Below are 26203 nucleotides of genomic sequence, written 5' to 3'. Positions count from 1 at the left end.
CTGACAGTGGGGATGGTGTGTTCAGGGTGATGAGCTGTGTTGCTTTTACGCCAAACATAACATTTTGCATTGTTGCCAAAAAGTTCAATTTTGGTTTCATCTGACCAGAGCATCTTCTTCCACATGTTTGGTGTGTCTCCCAGGTGGCTTGTGGCAAACTTTAAACAATATTTTTATGGATATCTTTAAGAAATGGCTTTCTTCTTGCCACTCTCCCAGAAAGGCCAGATTTGTGCAGTATACGACTGATTGTTGTCCTTTGGACAGAGTCTCCCACCTCAGCTGTAGATCTCTGCAGTTCATCCAGAGTGATCATGGGCCTCTCGGCTGCATCTCTGATCAGTCTTCTCATCACAGCTGAAAGTTTAGAGGGACGGCCAGGTCTTGGTAGATTTGCAGTGGTCTGATACTCCTTCCATTTCAATATTATTGCTTGCACAGTGCTCCTTGGGATGTTTAAAGCTTGAGAAATCTTTTTGTATCCAAATCCGGCTTTAAACTTCTCCACAACAGTATCTCGGACCTGCCTGGTATGTTCCTTGTTCTTCATGATGCTCTCTGCGCTTTAAACGGACCTCTGAGACTATCACAGTGCAGGTGCATTTATACAGAGACTTGATTACACACAGGTGGATTCTATTTATCATCATTAGTCATTTAGGTCAACATTGGATCATTCAGAGATCCTCACTGAACTTCTGGAGAGAGTTTGCTGCACTGAAAGTAAGGGGGCCGAATAATTTTGCATGCCCAATTTTTCAGTTTTTGATTTGTTAAAAAAGTTTGAAATATCCAATAAATTTCGTTCCACTTCATGATTGTGTCCCACTTGTTGTTGATTCTTCACAAAAAATGACAGTTTCATATCTTAATGTTTGAAGCCTGAAATGTGGCAAAAGGTCGCAAAGTTCAAGGGGGCCGAATACTTTCGCAAGGCACTGTAGCTAACCTATTGAAAGTAGCCTGACATGGTCATACTCAATTCTAGTCAGAATATGAGTCTGAAACTGCTCCATTGGGCTGTGATTATGAGGCGTGTTTCAACCGAACCAGGAAAGACATTAATTGGATAGACCTACAGCCAATCAGAGCAACGAAGCGACGTATTGTCAAATGTCAACAGAGTTCAACGTGCGCTGAAATCAGGCTGGAATACACGATCTTTGCCAGTGTTGTAAAATAATTGAATGATACACAGAGTACTTACCCAACATGATCATCATTTCTGAGAGAAATTGAGATGGCGAATGCAGATACAAACAAGCTCTCCGTTTAGGATTCAAACAAATATAATCCAAGCCCCTTTGATGACGTGATGATTACGTTACTGTTGATCATCTGTCTGTCATCGTCTAAAGCCCGCCCTGATGATTTCATTGGTCCGAACAGTTTCTGTTCGAGGATAATTACTCCTCTATGGAGCAATGCCAGACTGATTTGCCCGACCTAAAAAAATTGTGGGCGGGGCTAAATTCAGCTGGCATCCAGGCTATATTGAAAGCATAATCTGACTATATTTATGTTACATAAAACTTTTAGACCTAATCTTTTTGTTTACTGTCTATGTGGTAAATTGATCCAAATGGAATTAAAAAAATTGTGTATCTATACATTTAGAAATTCTTCATTTTATATTTATAAAATGAAATAGGGACAATAGTCTGGAAACATAAGTATTTTTCCATACCCTGATTTATTTTTTCCATACTTTTCCAGACCTGGAAATTAATCAAATCAAATTCCATACTTTTCCATACTTTTCCAAAACCCGTAAGAACCCTGTATAACTGCCGCTAAAGGAAATTCAAATTCAAATTGAAAACAAAAGTTTCTAAGCAGTTGCACACATCTAAATGCTTTTTGGCATTCAGAATAGGCCCAGATAGATTACAGCCTAATATGGATACCTTCACTGAATTGCCAATTTCACATGTATTTGGTGTATTTTCAAAATACAAAATACTGTATTTGTATTTAAATACATTTTTCCACACAGTATTTTGTATTTGTATTTAAATACATTTTTCCTCACAGTATTTTGTATTTGTATTTTAAATACATTTCCATGTATTTATGCCCATCTCTGACTGTAACCAATGTATATTGACATTAAATATTTATTCAAAATCATCTAACATGCATTATGCAACATTTTAGGGGTGGCAGTGGCTCAGTGGTTCATGTAGGTTGCTAACAAACTGAAATGTTCTCGAGTAAATATGCCGCTATAATGCATGTAGGTGATTTTGAATTGGTATTTCATGTCGATATAGAATAGTTGTACTATTTATATCTTTGTAAGACTGGCAAATCTATAAAATAATGGCAAGGAAAACCAACTTTAGCCAACCCCCTAGCAGTGTCGCCAAGTCCCTTTAAAGGTCCCTTTCTTCGCGTGTTTTCGAAGCTTTGATTATGTTTACAGTGTGCAATATAACATGAGTTCATGTTTCGCGTGTAAAAAAAAAACTGTATTTTTCACACAATTTACTTATCCGTACACCGCTGTTTCCTCTGTCCTAAAAACGGCCTGATGATTTCCTTGTTCTATGAAGTCAGTCCCTCCTTCAGAAACACGTAACGAGTTCTGATTGGGCCAGCGCTTCCTGTGTTGTGATTGGACAGCAGCTTAGCGCACTTTGCCCGGAAAGTTCCCGCCCCTTACCATAATGGGGAGATGCAAGCGCTGAATGCGCGCTTTTCTCCACGTGGGAGAGCAACAAGACCACGCCCGGTATTTTGCGTGTTCTTGTGGGCGGAGGGTTAGTCAACAAACGCTTCTAGTGACGTCATTCCTGAAGGAAGTGCAGGGGTGTAGTCCAAACCGGCCATTCGCTGTAGGCTTTGAAAGGGAACTTCTGTTAAATAAAATATCTCACTTGGCATTGAACTTTGAGCTTTATGTGCTCTTGTGTCTTTTTTGTTGTGTTGTGAACTTATGTATGCTTTTAAAATTGCATTGTGTTGTGCACTACTTGGTCACCCCCACCGTGCAACCTAACTATACACTGACTGACCAGCTAGTTCATTACGAAAATAAAGCAAAACTTGAACTTAAAAATCCCAAGGCCCCATTTCTTGGCAAATCTACTAATTTAAGCAGAGCAGCAATCATTCCTCCCATGACACGAAACACAACATGGGAAATTCAATGAGAATCCTTAAAACGGACAAAAGTAGCACACGCTTTTCATTAGGACATGAGACAAGCAAACGCATCCATATTTGCCAGATAGTATGAAATGATTTTGGCCTCAATTTCCCCCCGTCTTAATCAAATCAAACGTCTATTATACCTTGACAAGAAACAGAGCAAATGTTATGGCCTGTGAATAATCATTATCTTTATTGCTGGAATTGGAACGACACACACACACCTTTCAATTTGTAGTTGCCTGGACAGGAAAGACTTAGAAAGCTTGAAATTGTTCATAAAAAGAGAAGCTGTACTTACAAGCCAGCGTTGGCCTGCTCCCAATGGCCAGCTTATAGTAGTGGAGGGCCTCTGAGAATCTGTTGTTTTCCTGAAGCAACAGACCACTGCAATACAAGGGAGAAAAAAAACCCCCCACAAGAACAGTTTCAAATTAAAATTGACAAAAGAGGAAAAAGGTCATAACTAAACCATTAGAGTCAATAATATTTGAGGTACAAAAATATGAAATCGACTTCCGCCTAACAAAAAAACTAAATTTAAAACCCATGATTTTGTACTAATGTTTTAGAAGGCTGGAGGAAAACAGACTTCATTTTCCCAAATGCCCTATGACAGGTTTTCTAATTATTCTGCAGAAATAGACACAAATTTAAATTAAACAAGTAAAATAGAAATCAGATTATAAGTATTAAATGATTAATAATTTTTAATACTTATTTCATTGATAATTTGTATTATTCGTAATATAACGTTGTTTATTATGAAAGCATTCGCATGAAAATGCCCCATGCAGTGACGTAGTGTGCAAAATCAAGTGGGTATGCATGCGCTTGCTGAAAAATTGAGACGCATCGAGAATCGCTTTGTAACCACATCACGACTCTCTGAATTAAAGCCAAATCGAATTGTGAGGTGCCTAAGGATTCCCATTCCCACTGCTTTATATGGATATCTGAATAGCCCAAATGTGTGCGGTATATGAATTATGTATTAAGTGCCTTCATGCCCTGACTGTGGGGGTTAATGTGTCTAGGGGGGTCCCTGTCACTGTCTTCTGGAAGGCTGATGAATCTGGGGACAGTCATTGTCTGGCCTCTCAGGAGATTTACTCAGATTTAATAGGACAGATCGATAGAGTCTGCCGCAAGGAGGAAGTTTGCTCACTCACAGGTTATACAACATGTCAGCCATGTTCCTCCGATAGTACAGAGCGTTCCTGTAAGCTCGCTCGGCCTCTGCCACCTTTCCCTGGTTCTTGAGGACGTTTCCCAAGTTACCCCAGGCTGAAGAAGGAGAATAAAGCATATTTAAATTAATAGAGCAAAAGAAATGAGCCCGAACAAGACTGGAATTGATGGACAAACAACTTACAAAATACTTGATTTTACTTTAAATAAAAAACAAACTAGTTTTTATCCTTAGAAAAACAGAGATACATATTATATTAGTTACAGTGCAACATTGTGTAATTTTTTGAAAATGTTTTGTGCTTCCGAGCCACAAAGGCAGGAAACTGGATACAGAAACTAACATTCACAAAGGCTAATACTGCTTAAGAGAGGCAAAAAGAAAGGAAAAAAATTTAATTACATTACAATTATGCATTCTTAGTTGCTACCCATGCATAGTATCTGTGCCATAAAAAGGGGCGAGAGTGCCATAGTCTGTAAAATTGAATCACGGGGAGGTAATTACACAGTCATATTGATGCAGTCTGGCTTGATAAATGATTTAAATAAAATTGTGATAATCAATTTGGGAGATTTCACAAATGAAGATTACGGACTGTCATTAATAGATTTAATTTAATCAGACAGGACGATAATTTAACAGTTGAGTGGCTCTCCGCACACAAAATGAATTTGATGTATGAATCTATGCGAGTGATAAACTGCAGGGACGTCTAAATGATTCTGCATGCATTGATCGGTTGCTTGCAATAAAATAAGTAATATACCACTAAACTCTAAAAGAAGTACAGAAATGAAGAGATGCTTAGGAAACCTCAAAACTTATCATGATGAGAAACTGCCATTTTTGGTTTACAGTATAATGGGGAATTAAATGATCGCAACACATCCTGCTTTCCCCTCGTCAAGTTACACTTACCATCTCCTGGTTGTCGTGCTGTTGATGGATGACAACTTGACTTTGGATAACTACATACTAAAATATGGCTAAATAAACTAGAATCATGGTCTGAATAGAGCAGGGTTACTATAGTCAACTAAAATAAAAACTATAAAAAACATTTTTGTTACATTATGTAATATGTGTTAATTGAAATGTAATAACTAATATATATATATATATATATATATATATATATATATATATATATATATATATATATATATATATATATATATATATATATATATATATATATATATATATATATATATATACACTCACCTAAATGATTATTATCTAATGATTATTATTATCTACTGATTGACAATTATCTAATTAACCAATCACATCACATGGCAGTTGCTTCAGAATGGGAAAGAAAGGTGATTTAAGCAATTTTGAGTGTGGCATGTTTGTTGGTGCCAGACGGGCCAGTCTGAGTATTTCACAATCTGCTCAGTTACTGGGATTTTCAGGCACAACCCTTTCTAGGGTTTACAAAGAAAGGTGTGAAAAGGGAAAAACATTCAGTATGCGGCAGTCCTGTGGGCGAAAATGCCTTGTTGATGCTAGAGGTCAGAAGAAAATGGGGTGACTGATTCAAGCTGATAGAAGAGCAACACTGACTGAAATAACTACTCGTTACAAATGAGGTATGCAGCGAAATTAAAAATATAAAAAATTAAAATAACTAAAACTAAAATAAAACTGAATAAAGACAAAAAAATGATATGTAACTAGAAAATAAAACCTTTCACATATTATATTATTATTAATAAACTAATAAAATCTTGATACTAAAATAACACTGAAAAACCATCTTGAAAGCATCTAATAGTGATAATAATATATTTCAATAATTATATAATAATAAAGAAACAAAACATTGGTAGAAAAGACCTGCAATAGGAGGTTGAATCTCCTGAATTACTTGGACTATTTACCTTTAGCAGGGTTCACAGATATTCCTGACTTGTATAGCATCTCCTCGTTCTGCCAGTCACGGTTCCTCAACACTGTCTTAATCCCAAAGAGAAGGACCAGGGCGGCAGAGCAGCCTAGAACCAAAGTTCTGGAGGATTTCCTCCTCAATCTAATGTATAAAGCTCTCATCCCCACTGCTACCAACAGACAGAAGCCCATACTAGGGATGTACAGTACTCGCTCCGCTACCACAAAGCCCACATAGAAGAACAGATTGGTGGCAGGCAGGAAGGGAACAGCCAGCAGACCCAATGAAAAGACCACCAAACTCTCTGTGGTGGGTAAAGATGGCGAATAGTGTTTTGCAGTACCGTTTGTTCCATTCGTGTGCACTGAGTTCGAGTAAAAAGTTGAGTGTTCATAATTGGAGCTACAACTGTGTCCGTTCGTGGACTTCCCGTTTGCTACATGATGAGCTTTCCCATTGGTCTCCTTACTTTTGGTTGGGTATTGGTGAAGTCCAAACCATGCCAGTGTCAGAAGTGAGGTGTAGAAGGCAACGGTGTGGAGGTTTCGCCAATCTGTAATGCTCCTCAGAAGAGGCAGGGCGTCCATTGACCAATCAAAACTCAGCATGTCAGGGCACAAGAGGAGCCAAACATTCATGGCGGGGAGGAAAAAGAACGTTAGCGTTCTAGTCAGGAAACAGGGACAATCTGCTGCGGGGTTGTCCGAGTTGGAGAAGTTTGGAGGTTTGTTGCCCATCCAGTAAAGACGGCAAGCCAGAAGGACGATACCCCAGAAGCCCAACAGGAACACGCTCAACAGCAGGTGCAGGTTCTTCTTCTGAGAAACAAACACAGATAAAACAACAGATGAGAGCACAAAATCACTCAAATGTTGAAAAAAAGCAGAATCAAAAATATTCAAATTCATACAATAAAAGAAATTAGGCTATAGGCACAATCAGCAAAAACATACAAAAAAAGGGAACTTAAAAAAAACAACAACAACAAAAAAACAACTTTAAGTTCAAACTGTAACCTTTTTTTAATTTTGATCATAAACATTTTATGATATTATGAGGCAAAATCGCATTGCAGAAAAAACATATTCAAATTCATAAAACAAAAGAAATAAAGCTAGGCACATTCAACTTGCAACATACAAAAAATAACCTTGATCTCATTTAGAAAAATAGACTAAATTATGAAATAAGAAAAAAGAAAAAATTTCAGAAGCATCGTAGTATCAAGTGATTTTGTATTGATTAAATAAAAATAAATGCCATTTTAATCCGTAAAAGCATACCTCTGGTCTTTAGTGACCGGGGACGTCATTCACTCATTCTTTTAAAGTTAGCTATCAACCAACTTAGTATTACTCAATAAATTCATTATAAACAATATAACGAGAAAAACATCATAAAATGGCAAAAGAATGCTTGTTTTTTGTAAAAACTGTATAGGGTCGCTAACCACCCGAGTTGTGTAACAGTATCAGTATATTTTTTCTGCACAACAATAATTGAATCTTTGATGACTAAATAAGTGCAATTCACCTCTATTCCACAATGTGGCAATGTCTGATACACAATGATGAAGTGGCGTTTCACTCATAGTTACCGCAGGCAGAAAACAAAAGAATAGGAAGTGTCATCAGCATAACCTGAATTGGTTCTGAGATTAACTGCAGAGCAAGCACTGAACACAATCAAATATTACTGTCACTGTCACTTGGTGGTGGATCTGATGAAGAAGCTGTCAGCAATCAAAATATTGATTTTTGATAAGTGTTAAAAATGACATTTTTGAGAACATGTTTGAGATGGTGAATATAAGCCAGATGCTGAATGTACTGGGAAATGAGCTCTGATGAGGACAGTGATGATGGTATAAAACATCTGCTCAAAACAGAACCCTTCCAAGCCCCCAAAAGCTAACAGAAAATGCTTTATTTTACACTTCTGTAATTGTTACTCTAATATCAGAAGAGTTGTATATTTTAGTGTGTTAGACCCTAACGATCTGAATATGTAATAATGACTGGCAAAACATTCATGTGTTTCAAGGCAAAATTCTAGGGAGGCAATTTCTGCATGGGAAATAAAAACATAGATGAGAACAAACTGGATATGGCAGACCTTTTTTCCTGTATGACTTAAACCCTTGAGCTCAAGTCTGGACAAGGTCTAACTAAATCAACACCAAGACGGACCAATAAGTCAACGATTTCCAACTGCATTAAATAAGAAATAAAAATTAAGAAAAAAGCAGCAGATCCAACAGCAAGTAAATCGAGATCAGAAAAATAAGCACTGTAGTGCAATCTGGAACACAAGTGAGACTTCATGAGCGATTGTTGGAGTTTTAAGCGTTATTCAATACATACTGCACCACATGCACGTACTACGGTTTCATTGTGACATCAATCCTTGCGAGGCCTGTGATGGTTAACGAGAATCAGACCTTTTGCATCTCCAGTCGCTGCAAACAATTTCAAACTGTTGGCCAAATGTAGACACACATTTTCCACATTTTTCAGAGGCCAGAATAATAAACGTAGCATCACTGACTGCTGGTCAATGAGTACAGCTTGACGTCACAGCACAAGGCAGCGCCGCATTTATCTCTGTCTCGTACAGCCGGCTTTTACAGACTTTATAAAATAAACAAGATATGGCCTCATAAAAGGTGCCAATCCATCATACCGCAGTGCTGATATTAAACACTCCAACATGAAAATGATTTCAGAGTATTTATGGAGTGCTTGAATATTTTACACGTTAAGTAAAAGGGGGGTACATTGTATAGTTCCCAGTGGAGCAGCTGCAGAGTTCAGTACGCCTTGTTTTTCATGTTGATTTTGGACCGAGGACACCCTCGAGCAAATTTTATGACTTCCTCCAAACACGGAACTCATTCGGCACGGACGGCAAACAAACACACAAATGATTGCTTCAAGGCCTCGTCAATCGCCATTAAAGGGATAGTTCACCCAAAAATGAATGTTTGCTCACTCTCATGTCATTCCAAATCTGAAACTCTCTTCTGCAGAACACAAAAGGACATGTTAAGTAGGATGTTAACACTGCTAATTCCAATACAATGACAGTGAATGAGACCAGACTGAACCACATAAATCATATGACTTATAAGTCATATTCAAAGCCTTATGAAAATTTGTGAGGAACGGGCAAAAATTGTAGTCGCTATTTGCTGAAATTCTTTATTTTTGGCATCAGTGATTTCATAAGTAAAACATTGCAACACAGAACTGCAAGTTATATTTGAGATCTGCGGCGGAGGGGACATTTTTCAGCTAGAAACTCATATGGACTATTTCTATGCGAGTTTTATGGTACTTTTTGTCAGTTTTAGAGTTTTCGCGTCCATTCACTTTCAATCTATGGAAAACAAAAGTATAAATCTCCATTTGTACTCCACACATTCGGAACACTGTTGAGTAAATGGCAGATTTTTCATTTTCATAACCCCTAAAAGATGTTATGTACAGTGCATCTGTTCATCTGCTCATATTAAAGATTAATGTGGGAAGTATTAACAAAGAATTCCCCCTAAAGGTTATTTGTGAACAATTTTGTCAGTCCAATGCACCATTTATTGTAACTTAAAGAATGTTTTTCCTTCCCTGCTGACTCACTAACAGAATGATATGAGACGTGAGTATGTGTTCTGCATTAATGACCAGCTGTTCTATACAATATTGATTTTTTTTGTCCTGTTTTTGGTCATCTCCGCTTCAGACAAAGAGCACATTATTGCTCACAGGGGAAATGTCTATAACAGGCCACTTGCCATGTAATCATGTTATGTAGCACAGATGTACAGAGCATATCCCAAATGACATAACCTTTACCATAAGTCCTCACAGGCACATAGCTCTGAATGTGTGATCGCATGCCACCAGAGAGGCTTTTTTTTAAATAATAGACAGAATCATAACATTTAGGTGTGACAGAAATGATTAATATGTATAAAATGGTCACCAATTAAAGTCAGATATTTAATATTTACATATAAATAAAAAAATAAATAACCCCTACTCTTTTATTTTACAGTACAATCTTCATATCTGTACGACATATCAATCTCTCATCAATTAAAGTCCGGGACAACATCAAGTTAACTGCCTGTGTCTCTTAGTTCCTGTGACATCTGTTTAAGTTTACTGACCGAAGGCATGATGCGTGCATTAATGATCCCGAAAGATGAATAAGCAATACAACTAACTAAAACAATAGGCTTAAACATACGTACAATTTATTACAGTGAGATATTAAACACACTAAACATTTACAGAAACAAAAACGGTTAACATGATAAATATTGATAAGAAGGTGTTTTGATTGTATGCATACAGTATGTTGGCTGTTTCAGGTGGAACACGCATGCACGTCCCAGCGGAGTGAACTGTAGGCTGAAGGGAAGAGGTCGTAAAAGGGAGGTCCCACAGGGGTCTTGAAGCGGCAGGCTACAGAGGCCAAGCGGAACTGTCCGACTGAAGAGAAATACAGAACTGTAGCCAGGCAAGTTCTGCATCTTAGAACCTAAACTACTGTGGTATGAAGGTTACAACGGCCCATATGAAACTCAAAAAAAGTTAGAATATAGACAGATTAACTAGAAGAAAATAAGAAGAATATAAGCAGATTAACTAGAAAACTATTTATACGGTAAATACACAGTATAAAATACATAATTACAATAAAATAAAGTGTAGCTGAAAAAAAAAAAAAAACTACTGCAGTAAGTAGTGCAAAAATAATAGTTTTTCAGCAATTATTTTTTATTGAAATAGTTTAGTATCGACTTTTAAATATCCAATTGATCAAATCCAAATTCAGAACAAATCAATCCATGTCTTTTTAGCGGTGTGTCAACTGACTATGGAAACATTATTTTTTTCACAAATAAATAAATAAATAAATAAATAATAATAATACAAAATATAAAAATAATCACATGCGCTAACCCTACAACAATAAACATCTCTGTATTTTTTGGTTAAATGTGGATACAGTAGCTATTTATCTCTGTATTTTCTTCATTTTTCTATTTGGATAAAAAAAAAAAATATATATATATATATATATATATATACATATCACGTGCAGAGGGAGTTTGAAAGACACCCGTTTATCCCGCCCCTCGGATTGAGCCCTGACAATGGTGAGTTTCCAGACCAAACATCTTGATGTGGGTCTGGCCTGTCAGGCTAGAGGTCACTGTAAATGTGCACATATTTGCATAGCAGTGGCAGACAATATTACATTTTTTTTTTTTTAAAAATTAAAAAATGTAATTAAGTATAAAAGGTAAGAAAACAACAACTTTTATTCATGAAATGTACTGCAGTAAACAGTATGTTATTATATATTTTGCAATGCTTTGTAATGTAGGGAAGTAAACATTTTCCAAAGAAAAACACTGATAAAATATACTTAAAAATGTACTTGAGAAGAGAGTAAAAATACTCCAATACTGTCCGCCTCTGTTGCATCGAGATTGGTCCTCTTTCTATTCAACTATCTGTAGTCTCACACAGCAAATTACAAAATTACATGTCGCTTCTCGGGACAGCTGACTGAAAACAAGATACCTACCGAGTGTCATGATAACATCGACAGCGGCTTTGATGTGCCATTTTACTAATGCAAAAAAGCAAAGTCGTAAGACTGGATATAACTCAGCTACATGTTTTGCTGCCTTGCAAAGTACTGCTATTTCCTTGGTTACACTTGAAAGTCCTCACATACATCTGTAGTACAGAGGCAGTCATGTCTCGAACTAGTGAACTACACCAGCAAGACAGCAATGGTATGCATATAGGCATAGTTAAAATACATCACTGGAGTCAAAGAATGTATCGCATGAGAGCGTCTTGACATCTAATGACACTTGTCTCCTGAATGTTTCTCTTCATTGATATGGGATAGCCCAGGAGAGCTTTCGGGTGATGTATCACCATCTTCATCTAGCACTGAAGGACTGTAAATTCAAACAGATAAAAGTATGAGGGACATTCATACTTTTCAACAGGTATAAATCTCCGCAAATAAGTATGGTGATGGGGACGCATCTGTCATTTTTGTGCTCTTACAAGTGAATTACTGAACTCCACATAACCCTGTCAGCCAACCTAAGGAAAAGCAAGCAAATATAGGCAGCTTATTTAGCGCACACACATATAAATATCTAAATAAAAAAAACCTCAACTCTATACATATTACCGATGGTCTAACGGATCTTAAGCCCAGTGGGGGGGGGGGGGGGGGGGGAGTTTTGGAGCTCTCGCAGAGGATGAAGATGTGTCAGTGAGGTCATGCGGGAGTGTGAATGCTTGCGCACAGGATTCTCGCTGGATTTATGAGGCGGCTGCAGGCTTGGGACTGCGCAGGCTCTCAAGAACCAGCATGGGTTTTAGCACTTGCAGGTTGTGAGCCAAAACACATAGACCCTGGGATTTGCGTAGGTTTGGATCTCTGTGTGTGTGTTTGTGTAGAAGATACTATGCATGTATTTGAAGTTGAAGCAATCCAATTACTCACTGAAAATAAATACTAGCTAACTAAAAACTAAACCTAAATAGTTCAACCCCAATAGTAACACATCAAATATATTAATGGAAACAAGCACAAATAAAAGTACTGAAAAAGGAATAAATAAATGAATAAATAAAAATAATAAAATAATAATAATAAATAAATAAAAATAATAATAATAAAAAAATAAAATAAATAAATAAAAGAGAACTCAAAAAATTACTTAATACTATTTACTATAATACTTAATACTACTTAATACTATACTACTTAATACTACAAAATATTACTTAATACTATTTACTTAATACTATTACTATAAATATTTAATAATAGTATTAAAATAATATTAAAATAACAATGGTTCTTGGGGCCTGATGTATAAACGTTGGGTACACACAAAATGGGCATTGAAATGTGCATACGCAACTTTACACGCATCGGGGTTTATAAAAAAAAAAACTAGGCGTAAATGTGTGCACCGCACGGACTATTCTAGACCAGGGGTGCCCAAACTTGGTCCCGGAGGGCCACTGTCCTGCAGAGTTTAGCTCAAGCTTGCCTCACACCTGCCTAGAAGTTCCTAGTATCCCTAATAAGACATTGATTAGCTTCTTCATGTGTGTTTAACTGGGGTTGGAGCTAAACTTTCCAGGACAGTGGCCCTCCGGGACCAAGTTTAGACACCTGCGCTCTAGTATAGACCATGCGTATGAACTCTTTTACTGTTGCGAGCGAATGAATGAAGTAAACTAAACTCTTTTTATTTTGATATACACATTTAGATTAAATATGCACACTCAAATTCAAAATCATTATTCAGAAGTACATTTTAAACAATTTTCCTGTCGCATGCTGTGTTTTAATGTTTTAACTACACTCTTAGAAAAAGGGTTCATTGGAAATAACCGTTCTCTGAAAAATGTACCTGACAAGCATTTTTTATACAAATTTAGTTATTCTAAAACAAGACAATGATACTGATTTTTAGCAGTGTGACAGCACAAATGGCATTCATACTCTGTCTCACATATTTTCCTAATGTCTTGTATCATTAAACATGGTATCACGTGGATGGGAATATTCATATGGAAATGATATGCAAATGTCATTATGCATGGTAAAACTAGGCATTGTAAGCTCCATAAATGATTATTTCAGGGAGGAGACTGGGTGGAGAGGCATGTACGGAAAATCTTCAGCTGACTGAGTTTATAAAGGGAATTTTGCACATGGTCTGGTGTACGCATGGTTTTAAAAATCTAAAAACTTTTTGTGTGTATGCAAAATCTAGATTTAGGATGAAATCTACAGAAAGTTTTATACATGAGGCCCCTGGTCTTGTCTGTATAAGTTACCAGAGCACATTATTATGAAGAAAATTAGCTTGCTTTTATAATGTTTCATGCAAATTTAATACTTTCTCATACTTTCTGACACTTATTTTATACTGATGCAATTTTTGCTTTAAAAAAAACAAACAATTATATATATATATATATATATATATATATATATATATATATATATATATATATATATATATATATATATATATATATATATATATATATATATATATAAAACAAGCTTCAGCCTATAATGTAATGGTAATGCCATTTCTTGTTTGTCCAAATGAAATCACAATTGACCCACATTTACATTACATTTTAAACACACTGATATTACAGAACACAATCAGTACATTATTCCTAAGAAAAATAAACTTTACTTCCATTTCTCTTTCAATTTATTTTGTTTTTTTCATTCATGTGATAATGGCAGCATGAACTACTGGATAACATTAACCAATTTATGTGCATATGCATTGTTTTATTTAGCCTGCATTTGGGTCTAAAGCCCACTTTTTATGAATTCCAATGAATTCAGGCATACACTCTTAAAAACAAAGGTTCTTTACTTAACTCTGAGTGTATCCCAAATTATAAAATCAAGTTCCATACATTTTTTCTCATTGAATATGTCACTCTGAAATAAGGGAGGGATAATTCATGGCTAGCTGTGCACTAAAACAATTTTAATGCAGTGGAAGTAAAAGAACCACCCGACGCAAAGCGGAGTGCTTTCAAACAGTTAGCTCTTCTGTACAGCTAGCCGTGGATTATCCAGCTTATACCATGATCAGTTGACAGCATTGACAAGTTAAAGCTGCCATTGATGTTTGCAGCATTACATTTCATTGGAACGGTTAAAATTATGCTTATTTTCATCAGCTACCAGATCTAGCATTCTGTGTACTTTAAATTGTGTAGTATTTATGAGGATCTATTAACAGAAATGCAATATAATATACATAACAATGTTTTCAGTGGTGTATAAAGACCTTATTTAATGTACTGTTATTTTTTTATTACCTTTGAATGGGCCATTTCTATCTACATACACCGCGGATCCCCATTCAGGGAAATCGGCATTTTGCGTCATGTTTCTACAGTAGCCCTAAATGGACAAACTTCTCAACAGAGCACTAGTCACTCTCTGCTCTCTCTGATGACAATTTTTGTCATGTGTCAGCCCCCGTAGCTTCTCTATGTGCTTCGAAAGAGAGGGGTAAGCAGTGTGTTATTGTATTTCTAAAATTCACACACTGCACCTTTAAATCGGACACAGAGATAAGATAGTGTGGTAAGGTTACATTGATTGAATTACATCATTTATTTGAATGAATTAGCCTATCGAGAGAGAGAGAGAGAGAGAGAGAGAGAGAGAGAGAGAGAGAGAGAGAGAGAGAGAGAGAGAGAGAGAGAGAGAGAGAGAGAGAGAGAGAGAGAGAGAGAGAGAGAGAGAGGGGTGCGAATGACCTGTGTCTGTCTACTAGCAATTAAAATGTAGGTTTAATTACTTCAATAACAGTGACGTTACAACCTCCTTCTGAAGAAATACAATGCAACGATTCAGTAGCAAAGTTTCTTTGAGCAGCATATTATTATAGAACAGTGATTAAACTGACTTCCTCCTACCAGCCAATCAGTATCAAGAATTCAGATAGACCATGGTAGAAGTCATATTACTGAAATAAAATGGGTTGCAAAACACATGTTGACTTCCTATTGGGAAAAAATTATCTCCAATTCTCACAATAAGACACCATATTTGAGAGAGCAGGAATGTGTTTGCCTTATTGTTTCTGATGATGTACAATGCTGGACTAAATGTGACCGTGAAAGCAAAAACATCCACAGGCCGTGTGGAAAAACAACAGAAAAGAGTGTTTAAAAACACAAACACACAGTAAAACTCTTATTCACATTACCTGGCCATCTGACAAACAACAATTGTCACTTCTAAACAGTCTAGTTACTAGCGCTGGGTAAAACACAGCTGACCTTAAACGCATCCACATGTGGCACGCTGGAGATGTTGCTATTTGCATGTCTATGCATACACGTGTCACAATAAAAGAATGGACTCGAAGCACTATCACAGTACAAAAAAATCTATTCTATGCACGCAATGTAACAGAATTTAATTCTCTAGAGATGAGCTTGAACAGGGGAATAGAACAAGACAGAAAGGCAGAAAACCAGCTAGAAACGCAGAACACAATCTGATAACACTAAACCCTTATAAAACGACCACCAGTCATAGACTGAGAGGGATCAGTGCTTGGCTCTATCTCCATCATCTCCAGTATAAACAAATGCATAAAAGTGTCCATCTTCATAATACAGGCACTGTTTCCAATGTTAGGCCTTCTGCAGCCCAATGTGGAATTTAGCTTTTGTCTTTCTTTTTTTTGTTTGTTTTGTCTATAATCCAGTTTGTCTTGAAGTAAGTGGTTTAACACAGATTCTCTACATCAGTTTGAAATTAAACTACTAGGAACAGGCATATGAGGATAACATCCATGAGATAAAGAACACAACAGACCAATTCAAAAGAAAAGTGAAAGAAAGAAAATCATTTTTTGGCAGCATTTTTTCCCAGCACATTCTGGATAAAAAGCAGCTTGCCAAAAATTCAATAAGCTTTGGATTCTGCCGCAAAATGTATTTTTTTTCTCAACATTTTTGGGAGATTTACTGTATGAGAAAGGTAAAAAAAAAAAAAAAAAAACAGAAGCTACATTTTACTGTTATTTTTCTCAAATATGTATATAGTAAAACATTCAATAAAAAACTATAATGATATAAATTAGCTGGTAATTATTTATAGGTTATGACTGTTTTCATGCCTGCTATTTAAATTATATACTAGACATAAAAAAGTTTCCTGTTACTGTACTAGCACCTTGCGTTATCTAGACAATGCGGTCTCTCTAAGAAACTTTTAAATTAATCAGAAATTGATTAAACAGCTAGTCAATAAGTGGATAAATCGCTACTTACTGCTTGCAGGAATACAGTTGTAATTGCCACTTTCTTCAGTTTAAGATGCTGAGCGAATCTTGCTTGAAATGGGCCGAACAAACGAACGATTTTGAAATAAATTGTTGTAGTATCTGATAATAAACCTCAACCATGTTGACATATGAAAAGTCCTCACATCTCCTGCACAGCCTGGACATGACGTGTCATGAGAGTTGCCGTTTTTGCTATCCTAAAGAGTCGTTTGTTTATCTGCAGTTCCGATGATGTTGTTTGGACAGATGCAAATGTTGGGGCCGTGCATATAAATGATCCCCAACGCTTGCATCACGGTTGGCGTTATGTTGAGAAGCACTTATTTTTCCGTGGTGTTTTTGATGCACAAGATTTATATAAGAAGTAGGAAGCAATGGTGTTTGAGACTCACTGTATGTGATGTCCATGTACTGAACTCTTATTATTTCACTATGGCAAGGCTAATTCAATTTTTCATTCTAGGATTCAACTGCTAATAATATAAGCCGCAAAGAGTCTAACTGTGCATTTAAGTAATTTACTGTCTCATAACAGTGATTTATACATGATTTATTTTTTTGTTGCATATTTTAACATATTTCTACAAATGTAATATTCAAAAGGCAAGCAGTATGCCTTGAAGTAGGGGAAAGCGGGGAACAACCTAACACTTTTTGACTTTCTCAGTTTAAGTAAATCCACTTGGGTTTCAGAGTATTTATTTATTTTATTATGTCTAGTACAATTATGTGGTTTTGTTTCATTAATACAATGTATACTTTTTTGTATTATTATTATTTAACCCGAAAGAATGGAATGGGAAAAAAATGTGACAACATGCCCCATAGGTAGGGTAGATTGTAATGTGAGGGGCAAATTGTAACATGTTATTTGATATAATAAAAAAGCAAAAAAAAAAAAAAGCAAAAACTTGAACTTTTTTTGTAAATAAAATGCAGTTATTAACTTTTTCAAACAAAATAATGGCATTTTTATAATAATAATAAAAAAATGAGTTTGGCAAAAACACACCACAGAACACAGCTATACATCACAGTTTATAACAAAATAATAATTCATAATTTCTGAACATTGACTGCCAGTCATTTATTCACCTTTTTCTCAATAGAATAGAATAGAATGGAATAATAATAATAATAATAATAATAATAATAAATAAATAAATAAATAAATAAATATATATATATATATATATATATATATATATATATATATATATATATATATATATAATATATACAATTATATTATTAAAATAATATCAGATTTGTCTCATTTTAAATAAACACAAAAAAAGAGATGAAAAATTTACTTGAATTTACTTTTGCAATGATTAAATAAATGGTGAGTGATATCTTCCAAAGATGTTATAATTTTGGTGCAATTTTTTTCTCTATAGACACTGTTGATATAGCAACTAGTAAATACACTAAGTTACTTCTTTCTGGCATGTGTGGAAAGTTTTAAACCATGTGTGTTACAACTAACCCCGTGTTCGTTTGTGCCCCGCCCTCCCTATCTTTTAAATGTTTAAAAAAAAAAAAGTGAGGCCTGGAAAGAAATCAATACATGCCTGGAGGTTTTAATATGCTGATATACGAATGAGAACAACACCATAACTACAAAGAAATTCATAAATAATACAAAATAAATTCATTAGAACTCTTATCTACTCTATTCATTGGTATGCCACAACCTAAATCAAAGTCCTGCAGTCCTCAGCCGCTCAAACAAATAAAAATGCACATGACTGGAAAACATCTAAGTCATTCTGTCAGCGCGAATACCCCATGAGATTTGCAATTCAGCTTCAACGGGCTGAATATTTACTCTGAAGCTGCTTTGAGCACAGTTATAAATGGATCAAGAAAAAAATAGCCCATCAGCCATGCCATATGAGGATTAGCTTTTAAAATTCACTTAAACCAACAATCCACTCTCATATTATGTCCAGATTGCACTTATACCAGTGCATTTTGAGCTTTCCTCAAAGTTTTTTACAACACTGTCAGTGTTTCTAGTTCCAGAGTGCTAATGCATGCCTCATCACTCTCGGATTTAACCCACATGACTGATAGAAGAGGGAAGTGTTAAATATTTGACTTTTCTTCATGAGTAAATTGGCTGTAACCAAGAGGGATTTGATGAGAGCAGAGTCGATGGATAAAAGCCATCTGAGTCTGCACTTAATAATCTGCTGCTCTTAATGAGACTTTTCACTTGAATCTGCAACTGTGGGCCTGAAGTCAAATGTAGAGCAACTGAAGATGATTTACAGAGCTCAGACGACGGACCCCCAAGCACCACCATAAAGATTTATGGAGCCATTGTCCAACCCTACAACACATATATACATATTTTTTACACAACAACACTGTTATTCATATAAAACATTCAGAATCTTAAGGTAACATATCTCAAACATGATCACTCTGAATACATTGAGACAGAAAAGAGTGACAGAAAATTACTGGGATTGTTAAGATTCTGCACGAGAGCTACGGGTCAAAGTCTGGAGGACGTGACTAAGTGACCGAAGCAAATAAAAAGGTTCTGTAATTTATTTCTTTTAATTATATTTATAATATTAAAGCTACAAGCAGTGATGAAATGGCCCTTGCATCAGGAAAACAGCGAATAGTGGGCAACATGCATTTAAGTGGGTAAATATAGGAGAAAAATAGCAGTCACTTTGATGTGTCACACTTCCTGCTGCCAGCAGGTGGCGCTTTGACTAACCAAATACTGCCGTGTAGATGTCTTTAGTTCTGGACTATTATCAAACGTGAAGTTTAAGGCAGATTGGTCATCGTGTGCCTGAGTTACAAAAACGTACTGTAATGTGGCGTCAATCACATACATTAGCAAGGAGCTGAGTATTGCATTATTAATGTGTTTCTAGCACGTTTGGGACGTGATGGCATGCTTTGCACTCAAATTCACTCCCAGAAACACATTTAAATATGCCGTTTCCAGTTGCCAGCAGGTGGCGCTATGACTAACGAAATACTGCCGTGTAGATGTCTTTAGTTCTGTACTATTATCAAACGTGAAGTTTAAGGCAGATTGGTCATCGTGTGCCTGAGTTACAAAAACGTACTGTAACATGGCGTCAATCACATACATTAGCAAGTAGCCGAGTATTGGCTGGGAAGATGAATCTGTATTTAAACTGGGTCATCAATGTAATAGAAATGTGAAATTATTTTTTTAATTTGGTGCCTTCTAGACTGAGAAAAGACAGAAAATGTATTTTTGTCTCATGGGGATGAAAGACTACAATTCCCAGGATGCTTCGCTGCCCTGTGAGGCCACTCCCAAAGCCACCAACTTGATTACTGTGACTGAGTTGGAGAAGACACTACAATTAAAAACTGAACGTGTCTGTTAAATATAATGAGTGAGTCACCGCGCAAGTATCACAGCATTGAGCACTAACTGCAGGAGTGAGATAAATGAGCTGATGAGCTCTCATGATGAGAGCTGGGGTAATGGTGACTACACTCGCGGCATACATTCTGCAGGGTGGCGCTATGAGTAACTAAATATTTCCATGTAGATATCTTCAGGCCAGGAACTTCCTGTTGAGTTTTCAGATTTTGCTCCAATCGACTTTTTTGTACGTATTGGCTGTTACGTGTGTGTACTGAATTTCATTATTGTTAAATGTAGCGTGAACAGCGCTTAATTGGCAATTTGTAGGTAGCGATATCAAACAATTTTGCCACGCCTAATTCTGAGACCCATATCAGACGTAAATTTTCACCACTTCTGACGCATGTGCAAAGTTTTGTGAGTTTTCAGGCGGGTTTAGGCCCTGAAAAATTCAAGTGGGTTTAGGCCCTTTCAAGCGGGTTTAGGCCCTGAAAAAATTCGATTTCGGAGAAGAATGATAGGTTAAGCTATTACAATAGGTTCTTCACACCATCAATGCTCTGGCACTAAAAATAATAATTCAGGAATAGATGGGACAAAAAAATTATGGGAACTTAAAGCCTACATGAGCACCATGGCTTTCAACAAAAGCAGCAGAAATTAAACTCAGATAAACTCTGACATTTATTAAAGCAAAAGCTTACATATTGACCAAAATAGTTGTGATTATGATTTTAACCACAATCAAGCAGCACAAAAAAAAGGTGTTTGGCCTTGTTTAGTGGGATATTTGAAGATTTCCATACCTGAAGATGTGCCAGTGTTCCAAATGCCATAGTCCAACAATAATCATTCCAGCTCAAACAGGAATGTGCACAGATAAGCTGGCACTACTGATATGCCAAGCATAACAAACTTCATATTCAAATGGCAAACAGATATCTAAATTCTCAAGGTGAATGTAATGTGGTTAAGCAGAAAAGAAACGCAGTGCTTGTAAAATAATGAGAAAATAATAATGGATGATTAGGATATGAAAAACATTTATCATGAGAAAGTAATAATCTTTGGATTGCAGGTATCTCGCGGAGTGTTGTAGTTTGAGCCGATGCGAATATGAAACGTTATATTTAATAAATAAAGAGACGTTTATTACCTAGCATAACTGTGGAAAACACAAAGGATATCAGAAAGTTGAAAAAGAAATTAGTTTGGCCTTGGCTTTGCTTGCTTTCTAAACTACTCTCTGTATTTCAGCCAGGTCAGCCGTTTCGATCACAGACAGCGAAGAATGACATTTGAAGGATTTTTAGGCCTAAACGCCAATGTATTAGAGCTTTCCAAGGTAGCCAAAAGAAATGCCTTGCAGCTATGCATCACCCTTTCCCAAAAATATGAAGCTCAACCACAAAAGAGGAAAATCTGAAATGTAAATAAAGTGATGAGATTGAGAAACCTCAATCCATTCAAACTCAAAATTGCTCCCTGTGAAAAATTTATTGAGTGCAGCCACGGAGAGACCTCCTAGCATAAACTTCTGCTTCCTAAATCGCTGCTGTTTATTTAGCCTGAATGGTCCGGAGAGCCTGTGCGTGTCCACAATCCTCCATGGCAGTTACTGATACTGATTCATCCCTTTCAGAGGTCACTAAGACCAAGGAGAATTTTCTGCAAAAAACATTGCCATTTAATGGACCGCTCTGTAAATGATAACTAACATATTAAGCCATTTATTCGAATTGGATACATTTTCAGAACAGCATGAGTCAAAATTATCATCATAGTACGTCTGTGATTTCATGTACTGATCTGAATGGGATTAAGATTTCTGTAGTTCACTCAAAAATCTGAAAAATATACCACTTGACTTGTATAGTAAAGTCATTGGGGTCCAGTGTTGCTTTGGACCTCTTCTTAATATTTCGTTAATTATTTTCCACACAAGAAAGAGAGTCATACAGATGTGGAATTACATTGAGTAAATGAGATTTTCAGGATAACTATTTCTTTAAAGTGGGATTTATGAAAGATCACATGCTCTGTATGTGTAAAACTACTTTCAGGGTTTCACAGCTTCAAAACTTGGCACTTTCACCATGGCAGAGTTTGGATGGGCTGTGGTGCCGAGTGAGACCGACCTGTGCACCGTCAGCACTGCTCTTCGAAACTAATAATCTGAAACGAACATGACTTGTGATTCTGCCGGGTAGGTAATAATGTTTGAACATGCTGAGTTTCCAGCTTTCCAATCTTTGTTGCAGCTTCAACATATAGCAAATCCAAGGCTGTTTGCATTGGCTGCGCTTGACCAAAGAAAACACGCTGGACGTGATGGAGTGCCATTCGACAAGCTGTGGTATATGGCAGCCTGTTTGTGTACATGTATGTGGCCACCTTGAGGTCATGCTGTGTTCTATTCTGTGCTTACAGCAAAAGTTCCTTCGCACTAAGTACATACAAAGAACCTGAATCTTTGAAGAAAATGCTAAAAGTTCCCATGAGGCATTGCTTAAAAAGCCTTTCTAAGGAAATTATGGATTCCTGAACACCACACTCCATCTTCAGCCAGACCAGCGCTGGACCGGAGGGGACAGGCAACAATAAATTAACCAGTCAGCAACTACAACCCAAACAAAGGCTTACTACGGCCCACGGTTTACATTAGAGCTTACAGTACAAAGACTCTTGCTTCTGAGACTCCTCTGAGACACAAACCAAGACTCAATCTGACTATTTTCAACCATTTATAAATGCCTTATTCAAACACGATGAAAGTGGTTGGAGAGCACATACAGCTACACAAAGAAAAAGGGTGTCAAACTTGTACCCACAACAGCTTGTCTCTGGGGCAGTACCCTTGAAAGGACATCTGTGTACATATTGCATATTATTACCTTAGAGTACAAATACGTAGGCTTACCTTAAAGGGTTACTTCAGCGGTTAGCATATGGCTTTGTATCAGTAGAAACCCTGGAGTATATTCAAATGATAGTGCTTTCCCCTGTCATATACCCCTGAGACAAAAGATTATTGCATTTTATTTCTGGAAAAATTCCTCCTATGATGCAAATTGACGATATTTGCATCATAGGCGGAATGTTTGGCCAAAGGATAAAGACTACAGCCAGCAGAGGGAGCCGTTTCCGCATGTTTTGAACCCGAGCATGGGGATGGAGATCACACTCAGAGCTCAGCTCGCAGCTACAGGCACTCATTTAAACGGAGCTATGGTGAGCAATTTAAGTCTTGTAACTTCTCAAATTAATTTCTATGAAAGTTAAGCTTGCAAAGGCATGAACTGAAACGCGCCAGACTGAACTCGCATTGTGAATGTATGCCGCGAGTGTAGTCGCGATTACCTCAGCTCTCATCACGAGAGCTCATCAGCTCATTTATCTCACTCCTGCAGTTAGTGCTCAGTGCTGTAATACTCGCGAGGTGACTCACTCATTATATTGAACAGACACGTTCAGTTTTTAATTGTAGTGTCCTCTTCAACTCAGTCACAGTAATCAAGTTGGTGGCTTTGGGAATGGCCTCACAGTGCAGCGAAGCATTCTGGGAATTGTAGTCTTTCATCCCCATGAGACAAAAATACATTTTCTGTCTTTTCTCAGTCGAGAAGGCACCAAATTAAAAATAATTATTGTAAATTCAAATAAACATTATTGTAAACTATATATTCCTCTAACTAGTATTTTGTTAAAAAAAAAATTAAGGATCAAGATATAACTCCAGATATGAAAAATGCACTTATCAAACTATTTTAAATGGGCCATAAAACCCACTGAAATAAACAAGATTTATGTGTGATTAATTTAACATTACTGTATAATAATGGGAAGGGATTTATTAGTGTGAGGATCATTACCCAGAAAATTAGCAAATAAATATGAGATTACACGAGGACCCCTGCAATGAGCCAAAAATGTCATTTTCTCTGTAACTTTTACTTAGGATTGTGCGAGAGAAAAAAACAACCATGTCTGATTCATACAGGATTAAATTTAGTACGTACAACTGTGCCACGCGAATGTTCCTAAAATCCTCAGGAGATAACTAATCCCAAATAGTCCACGCCTGCACTGAATAAAACACGAGAGAGAGAGAGAGAGAGAGAGAGAGAGAGAGAGAGAGAGAGAGAGAGAGAGAGAGAGAGAGAGAGAGAGAGAGAGAGAGAGAGAGAGAGAGAGAGAGAGAGAGAGAGAGAGAGAGAGTATAAAAAGAGAAAATAAAAGAGCAACTCCTGCTTCTGTGGGCAAATGTCTGCCAAAAAGATACAAGGGGAAAAAAAACTAAAAGGAGTGGAAGATACAAACGAGGGAAAGAGAGAGACTATTATTGGAAGTAGAGTGTGGGAATATTACAACCCGCTTTTTTTGGTTGTTGGCGTTTTTCCTGTATTTGTGGCTTTTCTCTTGGCATCTTAGCTTGTTGCAGCTTACATCTAAACTATTAGGAAATAATACCAAAGCTGAGCACTTTGCAATGAGGGGTGTGTTAACTATTCTTTTGACTACTGCAAATGTTCAGGCACACTTCTAAGAAACAATATTTATCTCATTTTCTTCTCATTTCGTTGTGTGTACCACATCGCTGCTGAATTCTAGCTAAATCAAAACGACATCTCTTCAATACAAAAACATCACAGCACTGAAATACTGCTGAAGTGGCAACCAACTCTGACATTAGAGAAAAATGGAGCCTTTCCACTCTAAACAATATTAGCATTCATCTCATGGGTAGACTCCTCTACGGTTCTGCTGCAGCATTTAATAATTCCAATGTGGTACAACAAAGAAATGAGAAATGGAGCAGAATATACAGAAAAATACACTCTAAAAGGAAAATGTTGCAATGCAAATTGAGATTGAGTACTCCCAACACAATTTTTAAAGGGGACGCATTGCCTTGATTTTGTTTAAGGGGTCTATGAGAATAGGTTTTCATGCTTGAATGCTCAAAATAACACATTGACACATATTTTAAAATTGTTGCAGGAAGCACCTGATTGGTCGGCTGGAATCAGTGTGTTGAGATTGGTCAACCGCTTCGACCATGTTTCAGTAATGTCATGCTCCTTACCATAACTGTGAGTTTTAACACACTACTAACGCAACTCAACCAGGCCTTGCCTTTTTTTTTGGCATATGCCTTGGTGGGAATTATTTAAATGAGGAATTTTGTAACATGCATGTTCCAAGAAGAAAACCTAAGACTGCAATCAAGGCAGTTCAGAAGCAGTGCACACTGATATAGAGAATAACTCCTTTAGCAATAGACTTTGTGCTTTGTGACATTGCAGACCTTTTTCATGCTCAAACAGCAAAATTACAAAGTAAAGTTACAAAGTTAGCTGAACTTCAGAACCGGGTCAGTGGAATCCATGAAAAACAAAAACGAAACCAAAAAAGCTTACTTTCAAATACATCCCCGTTTTAACAAATGCAAGTCATCAGGACACATCCACATTGTAAATGGGAGCAAAACAGGACAGTAAAAAGAGTGGGTTGAAGAACATTAGAAAAACAGTTGTAGAGCATCATGCTACTTTTTTTGTGCATTAGCATAAGTAACAAAAATGTGCATAAATAACCAAATAAACACTCAAGAAATTAGAGAGTGGAGTTAGCCCGCAGACGTCCCTGTGATCCTTAATCACACTGCTTAAACTGCCTCTTTGT

General features: G+C 36.6%; 1 protein-coding gene across 1 annotated transcript in view; it reads right to left on the bottom strand.

Moving 5' to 3' along the window:
* tmtc2b (transmembrane O-mannosyltransferase targeting cadherins 2b) overlaps window positions 1-26203 on the bottom strand; it is a 162657-nt gene that overhangs the window by 40076 nt on the left and 96378 nt on the right. Inside the window, exons 3-5 of the mRNA XM_067420190.1 lie at window positions 6235-7060; window positions 4326-4440; window positions 3455-3540 (exon numbers count right to left, since the gene is read on the bottom strand). Of these exons, the coding sequence (XP_067276291.1) occupies window positions 3455-3540; window positions 4326-4440; window positions 6235-7060 (1027 nt within the window). The remainder of the gene's footprint in view (window positions 1-3454; window positions 3541-4325; window positions 4441-6234; window positions 7061-26203) is intronic.

The sequence above is a fragment of the Pseudorasbora parva genome, chromosome 16 (genome assembly GCF_024679245.1).
Source record: "Pseudorasbora parva isolate DD20220531a chromosome 16, ASM2467924v1, whole genome shotgun sequence".
In the NCBI taxonomy this organism is placed as follows: domain Eukaryota; kingdom Metazoa; phylum Chordata; class Actinopteri; order Cypriniformes; family Gobionidae; genus Pseudorasbora; species Pseudorasbora parva.
This window is presented reverse-complemented; position numbering and strand designations above follow the sequence as displayed.